At 41.3% G+C, this 17,941-nt stretch overlaps 1 protein-coding gene across 1 annotated transcript; it reads left to right on the forward strand.

Annotated features, from left to right (window-relative positions):
• Window positions 1-1,066: 1,066 nt before the first annotated feature.
• On the forward strand, window positions 1,067-16,049 carry LOC139666316 (kinesin-like protein KIF2A). The gene is made up of 21 exons (XM_071545498.1): window positions 1,067-1,127; window positions 2,138-2,232; window positions 2,530-2,652; window positions 3,144-3,198; window positions 3,726-3,836; window positions 5,605-5,705; window positions 6,518-6,613; window positions 7,033-7,087; window positions 7,234-7,396; window positions 7,474-7,564; window positions 7,672-7,735; window positions 7,818-7,909; window positions 8,346-8,488; window positions 10,750-10,954; window positions 12,321-12,431; window positions 12,576-12,643; window positions 13,920-14,039; window positions 14,900-15,047; window positions 15,379-15,480; window positions 15,698-15,833; window positions 15,964-16,049. Exons 1-21 carry the CDS (start codon window positions 1,067-1,069, stop codon window positions 16,047-16,049), a joined length of 2,226 nt encoding a protein of 741 aa, XP_071401599.1.
• The last annotated feature ends 1,892 nt before the right edge of the window (window positions 16,050-17,941 follow it).

Raw genomic sequence — 17,941 nt, forward strand, 5'->3', positions numbered from 1 at the left:
ACTCAATTTTGATTTAAATAAAAAAAGTTCAGATAGAACAGTCAGTTGATTTGTACTAGATCTTTCATCATTAAGATATACAGTAGGGGAGACCAGGGATGATTGTAACACATTTTGTCTCAGTCCCTGTAACTCTGGGAGTTTTGGTGTTAGATCTCTCAAATTTTGACACAAAGTGCCCACAGTTGTCTGCTATAAATAGCAATCACTTTAACCTCTATTATAATATCACAGACTTCATGAATTGATGTTCCATTGTTACAACACCAATACCAGGGTAAGTTGTAACACTAGCTGGGGTAAGTTGTAACAACAAGAGGAAAAAAGTAAAAAATTGAGCCCACACTGTACAATTTGCATTAGAACAGCTCTAATGAAGACATTAAAGAACAACATGAGTCAGTCACTGTGTGTGTGTGTGTGTGTGTGTGTGTGTGTGTGTGTGTGTGTGAGTGTCTGGACTGCATCACATTTTACTCAAAAGGCTACTGTTTAATCTAATACAAGTTCTATCATTTTAACTTCAACAGTATCAGTGATAATCAATATATAAACTTGGTTCAAGAAATTACTTTCTTACCTCAAAATCTGTTTTTTGGCTGTAAAATTTACAGCTTTGCTTACACAGCCATGAAACTGCACATGTAAAATCAGGAAAGAGGTGGGTGTGTACAGTAGTGATCATATGACTCTAGCTTATCCCTGATTGGTGGAAATGGTGCTGTTACAACGAACCCCATGTTACAACCATCCCGGTCTCCCCTATGTCGTGTTAAAAAGGGGGATAAACGCTATTCTGCAAATAAAAAGGCGCCTAAACTGAGTCTAGGTGTGTTGTCCCTCCCCTACATCCCTGCCAATCTGTAAAAGCAGAATTTGACTGAGGATGCTCCAGTCCAAGCCGCTCTGATTAGGGAGTAGTAGGGCGAGACCCGCGCATGCGTACTAGCTCTTTCTCCCTATTACTGACCTCCCAGTTTCTGCAGCACAACTTGGACGGGCTGAGCATACGTACACACTCACGCGCGAGCACACACCCAGTGCACAAAAATATCACACGGGAGGGATGGCCGCTATTTTTGGAAAGATCCTCATCGGCATTTACGTGGAGATTAAACGGAGCGATGGTATGTACGCTGCATATCTCTCCATCCAGCTGTCCAAATGACAAGAGCTAACAGTCAAGCCGCCCGTTGCAGCCCTGGATGTTTGCTAGCTAGCAAGCTACATCATCTTTGTTGCCGCCAGCGCCTTGGCCGGGATGCTGTGTCGGAAAACCGGCGAATGAAGTGCCAGAGCCTAAAACCCACAGCGTTCCCGTTTTCTGCCACGCTGTCGCCTTGTCTCGTCCTGCCGGCGGCTGTCAGTCAGGCAGACACGCCGTGTGGGTCCGTCCACCTGTGCGGCTGTCCGACTGAATAGGTCGCCGGCTGTAGCCGTAGATGACACCTGCCCGGTCTGCTTAAACGCGCTCTGTAACGTGGCTAACTTGGAAACCCTCCGAAAAGAATTAGATGTATTTCATTAATTGCACCAACTTGCAGTACATCATCCAAGAGTGGCCTATACATCATGGGCCGATGGACAGGGCCTCTCCCTTCTGGCTGCATTTCATGTCATTGAGCGAAAAATAGCCCCACGTCTTTATTTTAAAAATAACAGATTCTACATTGATGAATGCTAGTTTATCGCGTTACAGCGGTGTGTATTTTGAAGATTGATTGGGCGCCTAGAATCAAATTAACGGCCAAGATATGCAGCTGTTGAAGTTGTCTGGTGTAGTGAATGACAGGGAATGAAGTCTTATCAGTCATACCAGTCCTTATGAACCACGCCCATTTAGCATCACAGTATCCTTGTATCAGTATTAGATTACAATTTAGATTGAGGCTACAGAAAACCACAATGAACACACATTTTTTGTTTATTTATTGAGAGCTGTTTCTTGCTGCAGGGAGAGATTTGCATACTGTTCAGTTAGGGAGTCAGAAGTTGTCCATGTCTCATTTGATGTGTTAATGTGTAGCTCCATGATTTTAATGTTCAACTAGCACATATCCTATAGGCGCTGACCCGTCCTATGCAGCACTGAGCAGGCCTAGCATCTCCTTACATCTTCCTCTCTCACCCACCACAGGGCGAATACACCAGGCCATGGTCACATCCTTGCATGAAGACAATGAGAGTGTGACAGTGGAGTGGATTGAGAATGGAGACACCAAAGGAAAAGAGGTATGGCTGACACCGGTCAGCTGTAGTAGAGGCTCCCAGCTAGTGTGTATGCTTTAATCAGTCAAGTTTGACAGATCCCCGATCAGGTTCTGTCTGACAGCTGAAAGTGTCAGCACAGAGATTATTTAGCTCCTGCACATTATTCAGCACTAAAACACAGTAATTTCCCTTGGATTTGAACAGTATTTTATATAATACTTATGTGTATCTAGATACCACAATTGTATTAGTGATATTATTGCAGCAGTTAGTCAGGTCCTCCACACATTCAGTGTCTGTGTCTTGTTCCTGCCCCAGATTGAACTGGAGAGCATCTTTGCTCTGAATCCAGATGTGGCTCCTGAGGAGGAGATACCCCAGAGTCCTGAGACCCCCCCTCCACCCTCCTCCACTGCAGCCAAAGGCATCAAGGCACCCAAGGTCTATCAAAGTTCCTTTAGTTATAAATGACAAAGTAATAGATTACTGTCTGTGATTGGAAAGGAACATATCGGTTTTGTCCAATCTGTGGCTCATTTTCTTCATCACACCAACTTTATTCACAAACTGTGTCCCTTAGCACTGCTCCATTGTCATTAATGGAGCAAGGCCCTATTAACATAATTTGAAAGGTCAAACTTGTAGGGTCTGTAAAACATTAGTGAGTCTAGGTTTGGTTTGTCAGTGACACACTGGTTGATACATAATATTTGCCTAATAAAAGAGTTATTTCCAACTTTTACCGTATTGTTCCTGCTTTGACTGAAATGCTGTTTGTCTGAGAACTCACTTTTATCAGTCATTTATCAGTCATTACCATAAAGACACAAAAGAGGTATTTTGTTGCCAAAAGTGATGGATTATTGCTTTGAATTGATGGATATTTTGGTTTGTGAATTTACTGTTTCTTTGACAAACATTTTCTTTCACAGACCCGACGGATGACATCAATACCTAAGGCTGAGAACCCGCCACGGGAGAACAGAGGTATGCGTGATACAAAAACACAGACACCCAGAAACCTACTGACCCACTATCTGAATCTGAGGCCTGCGCCTCAAATGCATTTAGATCTTTACCACACTGCTGTACCTGCCCACTGGCACATGATGATTTTTCAAAGTCACATTATATTACGTCATTTAGCAGACACTTTGTGCCAAGCGACTTACAAGAAGTACATTTTGTCAGCTGATGTGCCTTCACTAATCTCTGAACACTCAACAAATACCCCACAGGCACAACAGTCTCTGTCCTTGGTATTAAGAGATATTAGGAGGAGAGAGCGAGGGCTTGAGATGATGCATTTAACAGAGACATTTTTTCTCTCAAATTTATGCAACTTTTTTTGTGACACATTGTCTTATGTATTATAACCTGCCATTTCCATGGAAAGCTTACCATAGTGTTGGAGGAGGGCTGCAACCAGTGCTATCGCTGTATGTCATCTTGTACTAATGAGTGAATATAACGGACTGTGTTCTCTACTGTTTTGTGGAGTACAGCTGCAGCAGTGGGAACCACCCGGGCCCGTCCCAGCCAGCAAAGCCAAGCTGCAGAACCTCCCCCACCAGCCATAGCACCCCAGCCTACACAACAACAGACCCTGCTACAGCAGCAGAATGGTAATTCACACACACACATACAGGAAGAAAACTGAGACCAGAGCCTCTTTCTAAAGGTTTTGGTTCTTCTTGAATTGCTTTTTTACTGCTTTGGGGAGTGTCTTGAAATTCTAATAGATGGGGAGTTTTTGTTCCAAAACAAAACTATGGACCAGAAAGTGAGTGTTTAAAAGCCCGAAATCTCAGCACCTGACAATGTAATTATTGAGCCATTGGTATTGATCAACAATCCAATCAGATATACTATTGTCATTTTGTGCTATGGGACAGTAACATTTGGACTTTTTACACCTTTAAGGAGACATATAGCCCTGCTAATGGCTAAGTCCTGCCAATGAATATTGTATCCTGTATCCTTGTATCTAGTCCTCATAGGTTGGTACATAGGTGACATTACGTGTGCACAAGTATGCAAAATAGCGATGCAATTGTCACAATTCAGCTGTGAGCAGGTATAGTCTCACATGTAGGGGCTGTGAAAATAACTGCATTCCTGCAATACTGCGTTATTTGGATGCTTACCACAAGTAAATGTAACCATGAGCTGAATGTTGCAACTTATTTGAAATAATCATGATTGTTGTTTTATTTTCTGTCTTGATGGGAATAGATTGATTGTTTCATTATATAATATCTGTGTTGATGAATAGTGGCCATAGATCTGGTTCTTAAACCTGAATGTTATTTTTCAGATTTTGGGTCTTTGACCCAAACCATCAGGGTAGAATCAGCCAATTTAGATGATGCAAGATACTGCATTTAAGGAAACACAATAAATGTCAAAGGATAGATCAAGTACAATAAGATCTGCATCTCTGATCAACTCATCTTCTGCTATTTGCTGAACTCAAACTATCAAGTGGCACCACTTCAACGTCCGTACTCCTATAGTAAGACAATGTTTATGTATAGAATTTTACAACTCATGTTGGCAGTACACGTGTGTCATCAAACATGCCTTTGGCAAGCTAGATTGTAAAAGATTCCTCAAAACACATTCAGGCTTTCTTCAAATTGAAGCCATGGAGGAACCTTAATTATGTTCTCAGAACCTCATCGATCCTAATCCTACAGCCAAACTTCATGTTATCTGTCTGTGTTTTTAAAAAAAACCAATATACTCTTTATTTCCATCTACTGCTATTTCCTTTACTTGTCTGCTTTCACTGTTTTGGCTCCAAGCACGGTCTAAAATAGTAGCAGGCAGTGGTACAATAGCAGAGTGGTAACATGCAACACACAAATGCGTATGCACACTCACACATACACAGGGGTTGTCACAGCAGAATGATAATGAACATGTAATCACTCTGTTCCACACTCCCTCTAACTGCAGGGAGTAGGTCATTCAAGTCCAAGTGTTTCTCAGCTGTGTTTACTCTGATGTGCCTCTTGGTAGTTCCCAGGACCAATAACTGTATCCACCATCTATCTGTAAATCCATCTGTTGTTATTTTCTGGCGTTGGATACGAGGCTGTGTGCAGCAGAGACAGAAACCAGTGAGGTCATGCTCCCACACAGCTGTGTGTCTGAGAGGGTGAAAGGCTCTTTCACAGTTACTCACTGGCTTGTCTTTTAGACTTTGATTCATACCAGAGCACTTCTTCTAGTATTCTGCTATAGCTATTGGGATTAGCATAAACGTTTGCTTTGAATGCACACGCTCAAGACAGGACATTTGAATGCTGCTGAATCGTCTTAAATGAATTTTGCCATTCTTTTGTTGATTTATCTCCATGGTTTTGTGTTTCTGCCCTTCCTCTCCAGCGCGGAGGAAATCCAACTGTGTGAAGGAGGTGGAGAAGCTGCAGGAGAAACGAGAGAAGAGACGACTTCAACAGCAAGAGCTCAGAGAGAAGAAGGCACAAGTGAGGGGCGAGCGTGTACTTGCAACACACACACACACACACACACACACACACACACAAACACACACAAGCTCACACACTGAAACACATTTGTCAGGGGTGGGGAACCTTTTTTGGCATGAGATTGACTTTTTCCTTGACGGGTTTGGGGAGATCTTCCAGTACCACTCAAGCAGATTCAGTGAACATGGGAGATTCAAGTTTTCTGACAAAGAAACATCTAGATTTTTATAAACCCAAAATTGAGCAAACAAATCTATTTTGAAGCAGGAAGAGAAGATGAAGCCTAATGTCATTTGCTAATTAGCATCATCGGTTGTCGTAGCCCAGTGATAAACTCTCAGACCCAACTCATCCAAATCAACCTCATGATAGCTGGAGTTCATTTTAGCTCCCTAGTACTGAATAATTAGTGAAAATCTGTTAGCATTGTCTGTCTATTTGGTTCACAGTTCACATCAGTTTTTTTCTCTTTATCCCCACAACTTGTAGTCGACAAACTTTAATGACCAACCTGCAAGAAAAAGAGGAGGCTGCTGTCTTCATTTATGTTATTAAGGAAACTTATTTTCAAAATCATCCTGTGATTGACTAGCAGGCATGGTAGAATAAACTGGTGGATCACAAACTTCCAGTTGCTCGCCACAGATAGGTAATATACTGCTGAGTCATAAGAAGCTTCTCCACTCCATTCTTATTACAGTTTAGATCGTTCTGGTCTACGCTTTGTTGTCTGAGCACAACTTACAGATTATTTGAAGTAAATTTTATGTGATGGGTTCAACCCTTTATTGTTTTCTGTGACATTCCAGGAGGTGGATGCCACTCTACCTAACTATGAGATCATGTGTATGATCAGGGACTTCAGAGCCAGTCTGGACTACAGGCCCCTAACCACTGCCGATCTGGTAAGTCTGGTTCAGGACTTCGTTTCCCAGATTCATTGTACCATAACCTTCTACAAAGGGTTGTACGACACAGTTAATAGAAAGACATGTATCATGTAATTCAGTGAGGGTTTCCAGTACAATCAAGTAGAGATTTTTGTAATCAGGACTAGGAGTGTTAATATCTCTCTGGTCACCAGACATCCATTTGTAGATGTAGAAATGTGTGTTACACTAGATGTGTTAAAAATAAAGTAGCCACACACTTATAGCCACAATGCAGAAACATTTATTTATTTAGATGAACCAACGTTTCGACATAATGAATGAGTGAGACGTGTGCAGGTCATAGGAAATGTACATGTACAGAAGGTACATCTTACGAGGGTTTTAACGACACATAGCGCAACAGAAATTAACTGTGCCTTCTGATATTTCAGATAGAGGAGCATAGGATATGTGTATGCGTGCGGACACGCCCCCTCAATAAAAAAGGTAAATGTAGCTTTATTACTCCAATACATTTATTACTGACAAAGTCTTTTTCTTTGTAGCGCAATAGTTTACAAAGTGCCAAGATGTCATGAGCTTTCTAAATGACAAAATACATTTATTTTGGTCTTTGTCTACCTCTCTTTTAGAGTTGGCAACAAAGGATCTAGATGTGATCACCATCCCCAGTAAGGATGTGGTAATGGTGCATGAGCCCAAGCAGAAAGTCGACCTGACCCGCTACCTGGAGAACCAAACCTTCCGCTTTGACTATGCCTTTGATGACACTTCCACTAATGAAATGGTCTACAGGTACAATATGTTTCAACAGTGAAGTACCCAGAGCAATGGGTGAAAACTCCTACTAACAAGTGCTCGTTTGCACCCAGGTTCACTGCTCGGCCGCTGGTCGAAACCATTTTTGAGAGGGGAATGGCAACCTGCTTTGCATATGGACAAACTGGAAGTGGAAAAACACATGTGAGTGTAGACTAGACGGAAGTTGATATCCTTAGTACAAACATAACATCAGAACTAGACTAAATGAAGGAATGCATTACAACATAGTAATTCATATCTCCTTTTAGACTATGGGAGGGGACTTTTCAGGGAAGAACCAGGACTGCTCTAAAGGGATCTATGCACTAGCTGGTTAGTATCTGCCATACCGCTATCTCCATTGGTGGTTACACCTTTTGTCTTTATTTGACTCCCATTTTTCCCCCCTGTGCAGCCAGAGACGTCTTTCTCATGTTGAAAAAGCCAAACTACAAGAAGTTAGACCTCCAAGTCTTCGCCACATTTTTTGAGATTTACAGCGGGAAGGCAAGTGTCTTAAGTAAAGTGTTTAGTGATTCATCTTACTCAAAAAGAGGATTAAGTTTGTGTTGTTCAGTAGCTTCCATCCAAGTATGTTTATGCAAATCACAGTGTATACATACGTATATGTACGTATGATTGCACAATATTAATACATTTTTGAAAGGCCAATTTCCCAATTTTGTTGTGGATGTGTTTTTTCCTGACGTAGCTATGTTCAAGAACTTCACTTCAACCAAGCTGATGGAAATGCACCAAATTCACATTGTATTTGTTGCAGCATTTCAAAACTTTGCTTAAAATTTGCCTGACAGTTGGATGGAAACATTACTGAAGGCCTGATAGGCAAGAGATTTGCTAGGGATTTTCCTAAACAATAAATAAACCAAGATGTAGGATTATGTCAGGTGAAATATTGACTCAAGTTGTGTTTGTATTGAAGGTGTTTGACCTGCTAAACCGCAAGGCCAAGTTACGGGTCCTGGAGGACGGGAAGCAGCAGGTCCAGGTGGTGGGGCTGCACGAGAGGGACGTTAAATGCACAGAGGACGTCCTCAAACTCATCGAAGTGGGAAACAGCTGCAGGTAAACACAGGAGGAGAGATCATTTTAACAACAGCAACAACAATAGCGGTTTATCTTTGGCTCTTAGGTGCTTGGGAGGAGCACCTCTATAAGCGATGTTCTCTGTGTGTGCGTTTGTTCGTTCGTTTGTGTGTGCCGCCTTTTTTGCCATGCACAGTGCTTAGAGGAATTACAGTATGTACTGTTCAGGTCACACAGAGCCCCGTAAGGGAAATCCAGTGTGCACTCCTACACCAGGGAGTACAGTAGAAGTCAAGCAAGCATCAAGCAACTGGAGGCTGGTGATAATCTAACTGTTGTGGCTAAGTCAACACATGCATTACATATATTTTCATTCATTTTCTTAGTTACAACAACACTGTGAACGGTGTTTTCATCAACTTTATTTGTGTAGCACCTTACCTACCTAGTTTACAAAGGGCTATAAAATACAAGGAACAAGGTCAACAGAACAGAAATAGCCAAAACAGTCAAAACTAAACTATTATGTTGGACTAACAAGGAAATTAGTACTACTATGTCAATAAGTAATAATACTACAACAACATTTATTGCTTTAAAAGTAATCAATATGGTAAAGTTGAGTATATTTTTGATCAGAATAGTTGTTGCTAATATCTTAGCTTCTGCATATTGAACAAATTGCAGACAAGTAGAGCTTGAGGTTGAAGCAAGAATACAGTATGTTGCAATGGTAAATGTATTATGAAATCAAAACATGCGTAAATTTGTTCAAGCCAGAAAATTATTTTTGAGAAACCTCATTTTACAGATATTTCTCATCTTATGGAAATGAGGCTAAAGAACTCTTCCCAAATGGCTCCTAAAGTTCTGGCAGGTGGTTTATTAGGTGCCAGGTTTCCCACATTTTTGTGGATTCTAAAAGTTACATTTGGTGTGATACTTATTGCAGATTTATAATCATTAAGCTGAAGGAAATTTTGAGACATCTAAAATGTAATTTCTGCCAGAGAATTTCTTAGAGTATCAGGCCAACTTGAATCACAGGAATTTACAGGCCAAATCCAGCTGTGTGTCATCATGTAGCATGACAAGAAATATTATGTCTAAGTTAAAGTATGTGAGTTAAGCTTAGTCTACCCACACTAGCAGAATACTAACTAATAGAACACTAGCATTAACAGAGTAAATATAATCAACCGGAATGAACGGCTTGCTCAGTGAGGAAGTAGTAGTATATTGTTGAGCGAGCTGTTCATGCAGGTTCTCGAGTTTCAGTACGTACTTTACCCGAATACTGAATACTCAAACGACTCGACATGGAAGTAGTATTGAACGCTCCGCGATGCTGCATCAAGCATCGAGCGATGCTGCTTGTCTCGGACAGCTTGCAGATAGTGATTTGAAAGTGAAACTAGAAAACCCGAATGAACGGCTTGCTCAACAATGTACTACTTGCCCAAAGAGCAGGATTGAAAGTGCGATGTCTTTGTTTGTTAAAGTACATGATGATCATTCAATTGCTTAATGAGGAGCCAGTACGTACCACTACAGACTCGGTATGCTTCAAGCTCGAGAATGATTCGTTCAAAATGATTTGTTCCTTCTTTTTTGACCAGCACTACAGTAAAAGTAATGGGAATTCATTTCATGGGGACTGATGAAAATATGAAGAACAGCTTTGGCAGCTCCCCTGTCAGTCCTATTAACAAATGTGATGAATAGCAACATGTTTTGGTATCAGTCAGTTTTGTCTGACTGTTTTGTCGGTCTGGCTTCTCTGAAGACAAGGAGTTGTGAACTCTGATGCGACGAGAAGCCGATGTCACTGATGAGACTGATGTCTCTCAGAAGAGGCTGAAGGAAAATCTGGGCGTTATTGGTGAATGGCTGAAAAAATCCCTAACCTCTCTGTGAAAAATGCCACTGATTTCTCCTGGAGAGTTCTGCAGAGGGGTCTTGGCTTGCAGATCCTGGCATGTCCAGAAGAGGAGGGGAAAAACTTCTGGGTTTGAAGTGGAGAAGTCCTCTGGTCTGTATGAGGAGACAATGGTGATGCACGTTCTGGACCTTCACATGTTTGGCAGCTTTACTTTTAAGTTCTGTCTCAGTGTCGTGGCAAGAAGTTCAGTACCTTTTCATTTAGATGCACGTCATTCTTCATCAGTATTGTAATGATTGAAGGAGAGATTGTTAAGTCAATAGCTGACTGAATGTTATAAATACTGCTCAAGAAAAATGTCTTTAGAGTGGCCCTCAATCATTAGCTTTTCCTTTTCCATCCCCGTTTCTCCCTCCAGGACTTCAGGTCAGACCTCGGCCAACGCCCACTCGTCCCGAAGCCACGCCGTGTTCCAGATTATTCTGCGCCGGCGGGGAAAGATGCACGGGAAGTTCTCACTTATTGACCTGGCGGGGAATGAGAGGGGGGCGGACACATCCAGCGCTGACCGCCAGACTCGCCTGGAGGGAGCTGAGATCAACAAGAGCTTGCTGGCACTCAAGGTCCACCACCTTCTGAATGCTTCAGATGTTCTGTGCATAGATGTCCTTTAGTTTTTCATATTGCCTGGTAATAAGTCTAGTCTGTAATTGTTTAAACTTCCCACCTGCGCCCATTCTGTAGTTTTTGACATCGCTTTCGTCGAAATGGATGGAAAGCACACTAGAGGGCAGTGTCAATACAAATCGGGTGCTGCAGTGCAATTTTGTATAAAAAGTTGCAAACAAAACATTTTGGCTAACAGCCTGCTATGATACTGAAAGACAGCTAATCTATCACAGCATGTCAATATAGTAGAGTGCAGCTCTTCTTCTTGACAATACATTGGTGAATGATGTAGCTATCCTGAGTATTGCAGAATTGCAGTAACTTCAACTACAGCAGCAGCTGATGCTGCAAACCCAGCTAGGCGCTGTGGGACTGGACAGCATCTGTACTGTCTGTGAATTTGTTTTCTGTACAAACAAGCAGAGCAATGACTCATCTTTCTGTTTTGGCTGAGGCTTTGTCTTTGTGCCTTAAGTCAATCCTGCACATTTCACGCCAAATCGTACCCCCGCACAAATAGAATAAACACACAGATCAACATAGAATTAAGCAGTTTTCACTGTGATCATCTAATTTTTCTACAGCCGTTATACTATGCTATCAAAAATCAACAAAAAGTCAACAAAATAATGGAAGTGCATTTTATTGTACTACAAAGTTGTTTCTACACATGGTTATTGTGGAAATCATTGTCTTCCAAAATGAAAAACTGTCAATGCTCATCATTATGCACAGAAAACATGGTGACAGGAATTTCATCATCTGTCCTTGGCGGCATATTTGAGGTGCCGTATATTCACACACCTCCCAGACTGGAACATCAGTTTCCTCTTGGGAGAGGCTTTTTGGTGCAGCAGGTCTGGACTTTTATTTTAGTATTGTCCTTTTGTTACTGGGCTTTACTGTGGTCATGGAGTGAGGATTCTCTCAAATACATTCATATTGAATTGGTAACATAAACTAGAAAATAAGTTTACAGAAGAATAATACAAATTCAACAATAAAACAGGTCTAGTGCCCTTTTGAAAAGAGCTAATGTATATCTTGGTACTTGGTAGACTAGTATAGTCTTAACAATTATCAGCAAAATTTTAAAATCAATTCTAAAAGTAAAGTGAAAGAGAGAAATACTTTTTTAACCCAGTTACTCAGTTGTGCTGGCTTTGGGTTGACACCTAAACGTCATGACTTGGACTAGAATAACCTGTTTGAGCTCATACTCAGATTATGAGAAACCTGGTTAAAACGCCTGGCTTACTGCAATACTACAAACACTTTAACTGTAGCGTGTAAAGTGATGATGTTCCTGGTTTCTTGCAGGAGTGCATTCGAGCGCTGGGCCGGAACAAACCCCACACTCCCTTCAGAGCCAGCAAACTAACCCAGGTGCTGAGGGACTCCTTCATAGGAGAGAACTCCAGAACATGCATGGTAAGGAGCCTGTAGACTGTATGTGTTACTGACTGTGGGCTCGGTAGAGGGAACCACTGTCGAGAAATTTCATCAAAACTTTCAATTGTTTTGGCTGGGATCTTGATAAATAGGGATGTAACTCTGTGACGTTTCCCTATACAGATTGCGACCATCTCTCCTGGGATGGCCTCTTGTGAAAACACACTGAACACACTGAGATATGCCAACAGGTAAGACAAGTAAATGTGAGACTCTTAGGAACTGGGACGATTAAATTGAAGAAAAAAATTTCAGTAGTTTAAAAAAAAAAATGGTACCAGCTCTTGATTTAATTTTTTTTTTTCTTTTTCTTTTTCTTCCCAATACTTTTGACAAAATGCATTTTTCAGATCATTGCCTGATTTACTTCAACCATCAGACATAATAAAAGAATAAGAGTCTGATCTGAAGTCGTCTCATTTTGAATGCAGTCTGAGTGTGATATTGATTTTTGTTCAGGTATTGCATTTTCCTGAATAGTCCCTTTTTAAATGTCAAGACAATGTAATTGTCTTTTAAATCAAGGACACAAAATAATACTGCTGAACATAAAAAGCGCACATTGGAGTGTTTAGGGAAGACATTTTTGTAATGCCTCAACATCCTTGGCTGTATAGGATATAGTTGTTTTTTTGCAGATATTCTGTACATTTCTGAACACATGGTCAGTAGATGGCACTACAGTCACAAGCAAACATGCCAAGCATTTATGCCAAATTTCAGGCTTATATTCAATATCGGTTACGTTTTGGTCAAAGGGCTTGTCAAGAAATTTTGATAAATTAAAAAAATGTAATTTCCTGTTCTTCTTGTCATTCTAGGAAAAGTCATGAACAGTCATGTTGTTAATATTGTTACATAATTTTTGATCTGTATATAGTGTATATGTATGATAGATGATGGTAGTAAGGACGTGATGAGGCAGAAAGATGCACCAGACCACATCTAAAAAAAAAAACGTTTAAATAACCAATATTTAAAATAATGTGGTAAATATGATAGGGCTGTGCCAAGTACCCAGTGTTTTAACATGTATTTACCTTTATCATCACAGCTTAATACATTTTTTTTTAAAAATAGACAAGACTTCTCCCTGTGGGATGCATGCTGTCCTAGTTGGTGAGAATCACTGTAAAACTGTGTTGTCTTACATGGCGATTTCCAAGAGCTGTGATTCATAGAACTGACAATAATTCTCCTCTTGCTCCACCCTCTTGATATAAGAAGGATTCAACATTTAATACTTTCAGTGTCATGTTCTTTCTTCTATGGGACAAAACCAGTTGCAGAGACGCATCTTTTTCTCCCTGTTTGTCTTCCATCTCCCCACCCTTTACTGCTGAATACTAGGTTGTTCACATGCAACATGAATACTGAGGTGAAAATAACTTAAGATGATCCTCTCCTGTCTCTCGTTTGTCGTGTGTGTCTGTGTTTCTCTCTGTCTCTCTCCAACTGTGTCTCCAGAGTAAAGGAGTTTGGGATAAGTCCCTCGGACATTCCCTTCTCCCAGGGTGGGGGCGGAGGGGGCCGCTCTGAGCTCTCCCCTACTTATGAGTACGATGACTTTTCCACCTCTCCCACCAGGTCGCGCCCCACTGCCCTTCCCAATAAGTTACCACCGCAGTATCCAACCACTGCTTCTGTGTTGTCACGCGACATTTCCCATCAACACCCACCTTTACGTTGCTTCCTGTCCACTGAGAAGTTACCCTGATACATTTAGAGCCATAATAGGTTCATTTTGAATTCCTCAGTAAATACCTACTGTAGCTCTAGACTGTTCACTGTTCTGTTGGCTAGCAAACAAATGACTAGGGCTAAACAAAATCCAGTTGAACTTGAAGGGATAACTTCTGCCTGGTCTTTTCTCCTCACTCATCCTCTTATTTTTCTTGTAACAACCACTCTTTCCTCCGCTCTTTCCTCCATTTTTTTTTCAAATATATTTTTATTCAAATTTCAAATTTGGCAAAATAGTCATCACAGTAGTTACACAATATTTTCAAACATCAATAGCCAGAAGAGAAAAACAATAACAAAAACAAGAAAAGAAAATATATATATATATATACATATATACGTATATATATATATATAAAATTTCCTCCATTTTCATGAGAGGTCACTACCTGCATGGCCCCATGTCTTTCTCCAGGCTTTATTTCATCAAACCTGCATGGAGTCTAGATTGTTTGCTGTTGACATTTTGTTCATCACCACACCGATGTTGCAAATGTCTTTCTGTTACGCCTTGCTCATCCCTAAAATCTTTCATAACTGCTTCCCCTGGCATGCTGAGCATGTTAACCAGTTAGGTTTCTGTATATTGTGTGCACCTGCCACCCGTTTGCTGCAGGGTGTTTTTCATGAGATCCCTCTGCAGTAGTTACAGTAGCGATGCTGTACCACGCTGTTACTTTACTGCCAGCACTGGTTGTTCTCAGGGTGAAGGAGCTCACAGTGGACCCCGGGGCAGCGATGGAGAGCCGTCAAGGGGGACACAACGTCAACCAGCTGGAGGTGCTGGAGGCTCAGTGGGGGGTGGGGAGCTCCCCGCAGAGAGACGATCTTAAGCTGCTCTGTGAACAGAACGTAAGGCACCCGCACACTCTCACCTGTTCACTCCGGCGTATGCATGCTCAGTCGCACATATCAGTTGAGACGGTGGTTCTCAATCGCTCCATCTTGACCCCAGAGTCTGCAGGTTTTCATTCCAACCAAACAGTACAGCAGCTGATTTCAGGAGGAACTAATCTGTGAAATCAATCATCCCTCTTCTCTGGTTGAAGGAATCGGTGAAATCAGCTGCTGTAGTGTTTGGTTGGGATGAAAACTGACTCTTGGGTCACGATGCCGCATGCTTGAGAACCACCGACCTCGGTCAGACGCGCTTATCTCATGACTGTGGTCACGCTGTCTGCAGGAGGAGGAAGTTTCCCCGCAGCTGTTCACTTTCCATGAGGCGGTCTCTCAGCTGGTGGAGATGGAGGAGCAGGTTCTGGAGGACCACAGGGTTGTGTTCCAGGTACTGTACGGCCTAAAGGGATGGAGGAAGCTCAGTGAAATGTGATAATTACTCAAATACTGGACCCAAGTCGACAAATTCCTCTACTATTTGAAGATAGATGTTGTTTATTCCCATTCTCTTAACTAGATCAGATGTCTTCGGTTCTGAGGTTTAATGCAGTGCACACACAGCCGCAATACAGAGAATGATTTTGACCACTGTGTGTCTTGGACAGGAGTCAATTCGCTGGCTGGAAGATGAGAAGGTCCTTTTGGAAATGACAGAGGAAGTTGACTACGATGTAGACACGTACGCGACTCAACTAGAACAGATCCTGGATCAGAAGATAGACATTCTCACTGAGCTAAGAGGTAAAGAGAGAAATTAAGAGCATTTATCCAAGCATCAAATGTGAGCAATCATAAAAAATACCTAATAAATAATGTATACTGTTTGTGCATATGTCATCCTGGATAATTTGGACTTCTCCTCTTCTCTCAGATAAAGTCAAGTCTTTCCGTTCTGCACTCCAGGAAGAGGAGCAAGCTAGCAAACAGATCACCCCCAAGAGGCCTCGTGCACTATAGACACACATGCATCGACACACGCACGCGCACACACACACACACACACAAACACACACACACACACACACACACACACACACACACACACACGCACACACTTGAATATGTGACATTTGATTATACTTGGTCATCATGCTTTCTCCAGTGTGGCACAATGGTTTCCAAACAGGCGTCACAGCAGTGAAACATGTTCCAATACAACTCGTCCCTGGAAAGGTGAAGTCCTGACATTGAATGGGGTCACCGTTTAGGAAATGGCTGATTTACCTCAGCTACGATTTTATGGATTTTATGACTTGGTGTCTGTGTGTGGTCTCACCCCGATCTCTTTGCTGTACAGGCTCCCATTGCTTCTTGTTCTCCGTCCATTAAACCAAAGGGCAGATTTTCTTTGCTCCTCCATCCTCCTGTAGAGTGTATTGACAAGGTTGCTGTATCTGTGTGATGTGATAACTCACAAGTGCTTCACTTAAAAGAAAAAAGAAAATTATTTGTTTTTAAAACATTTTTATAGGGTTAACTAAATTATCCTCAATTTTGCAAATAGCCATTGCCATTTTGTGCAACATTGCTCTTTGTTTTGAGGATTTTCATTTTGTGCTTCCCGTTTGCGGCTTGGGGGAGAGCGGGACAAGTTGAGCCCGTGGGTAAGGTGGGCCACCCCTTGTTGCCATTTATGTTACATGGTTTTGATTGACACAAAACTTGATACAAAATCCAGCTGTCCTAGCAGATTACACTGATTGGCCTAATGGGGGAGCTGTAATTAAATGTCAAAATTTCAATCTTTGAACGACCATAACTGCTACATTACTGGTCCGATTTTGATGAAACTTGATGCATGACGCGTTTTGGCCCTATATTCTATTGCATTTCCATGAATGCCCAACAACCTTACATATACATGGCAGTTATTGTTTTAAATAAATGCACATTTATTTTGCCACAGTAGCAGCACAAAATGTAAAATGTGGCTCATTTGACCCCATTCTCCCCTACCGTAACAAGCACACTTCTGGATTACAATACTTAACCAACTTCTCCAAACCCTGTTATGAAGGTGTAAAACTATAAGGACCTGAACTTCATTAGAAAGTGTTGGTCAGAGCCCCAGCTCATGAATGCATGTACAAACCCAACTGTGATTGTATGTATTAGAATTCTCTCCAGATCTGGCCAAACCCTCCTATGTGAACTGTAAATAGATCTGCAACTCTTATACTGTATAGCGTTTTCCCTACCAGTTCTTTGACAAGTAGCTTTCATGTTAAACTGTTTAAACAGTTTACATTTGTTGCCCTTAATGTTTTGGGATTAAATAAATAAAGAAGAAATATCGGAGAAACACTAAATGCTTTCAGTGTAAAGGTACAAAAATGTGTTTGGATCCTCCTTGGGAAAATGAATGAAATTATCAAATTATCACCCCAACCAGGGTGATAATTTGCAACCAATCATGCTGAGAATGCACTCATTGATACTAAAGAAAATAAAGGGAAATTTCATTCATTTTCACCTTTTGTATTTTAGGAATATGGCCAATGTTCCCTCTAAGCCAGTGGTGTCCAGGTCCAGTTCTAACCAAATGCTAATGCAGCTGATTGAGCTGGTATCTTCAACCAGAGAGGAGCAGTGAGATCAGCTGTTATCATGTTGGTTGGAATGAAAATGGCACAGGACCAGACCCCGATGGCTTGGAGGGAACATTAGATGTGGCCCAGTTGCTGTATGTTAACCTGTCATTATAGATCTTTGTATGTACGATCATGGCCAGTCACAAATGTGTCATGTTTACAAGGCATATTGAGGTTTCTCTTCCTCCCACATCTGTTTTTTATCATTGTTAATTTATTTTTTTATTATTTTTTTTAAAAAAAAAAGGGAAGCTAAAT

Source organism: Centroberyx affinis, unplaced genomic scaffold (assembly GCF_046629955.1).
Source record: "Centroberyx affinis isolate AG114_WGS23_722 - 3 ecotype Tasmania unplaced genomic scaffold, CSIRO-AGI_Caff_v1 ptg004932l_1, whole genome shotgun sequence".
Taxonomy (NCBI): domain Eukaryota; kingdom Metazoa; phylum Chordata; class Actinopteri; order Beryciformes; family Berycidae; genus Centroberyx; species Centroberyx affinis.

What these genes read in the sequence shown, in the direction of transcription:
- LOC139666316 (XM_071545498.1), top strand. Translation starts at nt 1,067, where the DNA reads ATGGCCGCTATTTTTGGAAAGATCCTCATCGGCATTTACGTGGAGATT. An exon ending in CCTGCTACAGCAGCAGAATG is followed by an intron (nt 3,837 to 5,604) that starts GTAATTCACACA and finishes CTTCCTCTCCAG; the next exon opens with CGCGGAGGAAATCCAACTGT. An exon ending in TTGAGATTTACAGCGGGAAG is followed by an intron (nt 7,910 to 8,345) that starts GCAAGTGTCTTA and finishes TTTGTATTGAAG; the next exon opens with GTGTTTGACCTGCTAAACCG.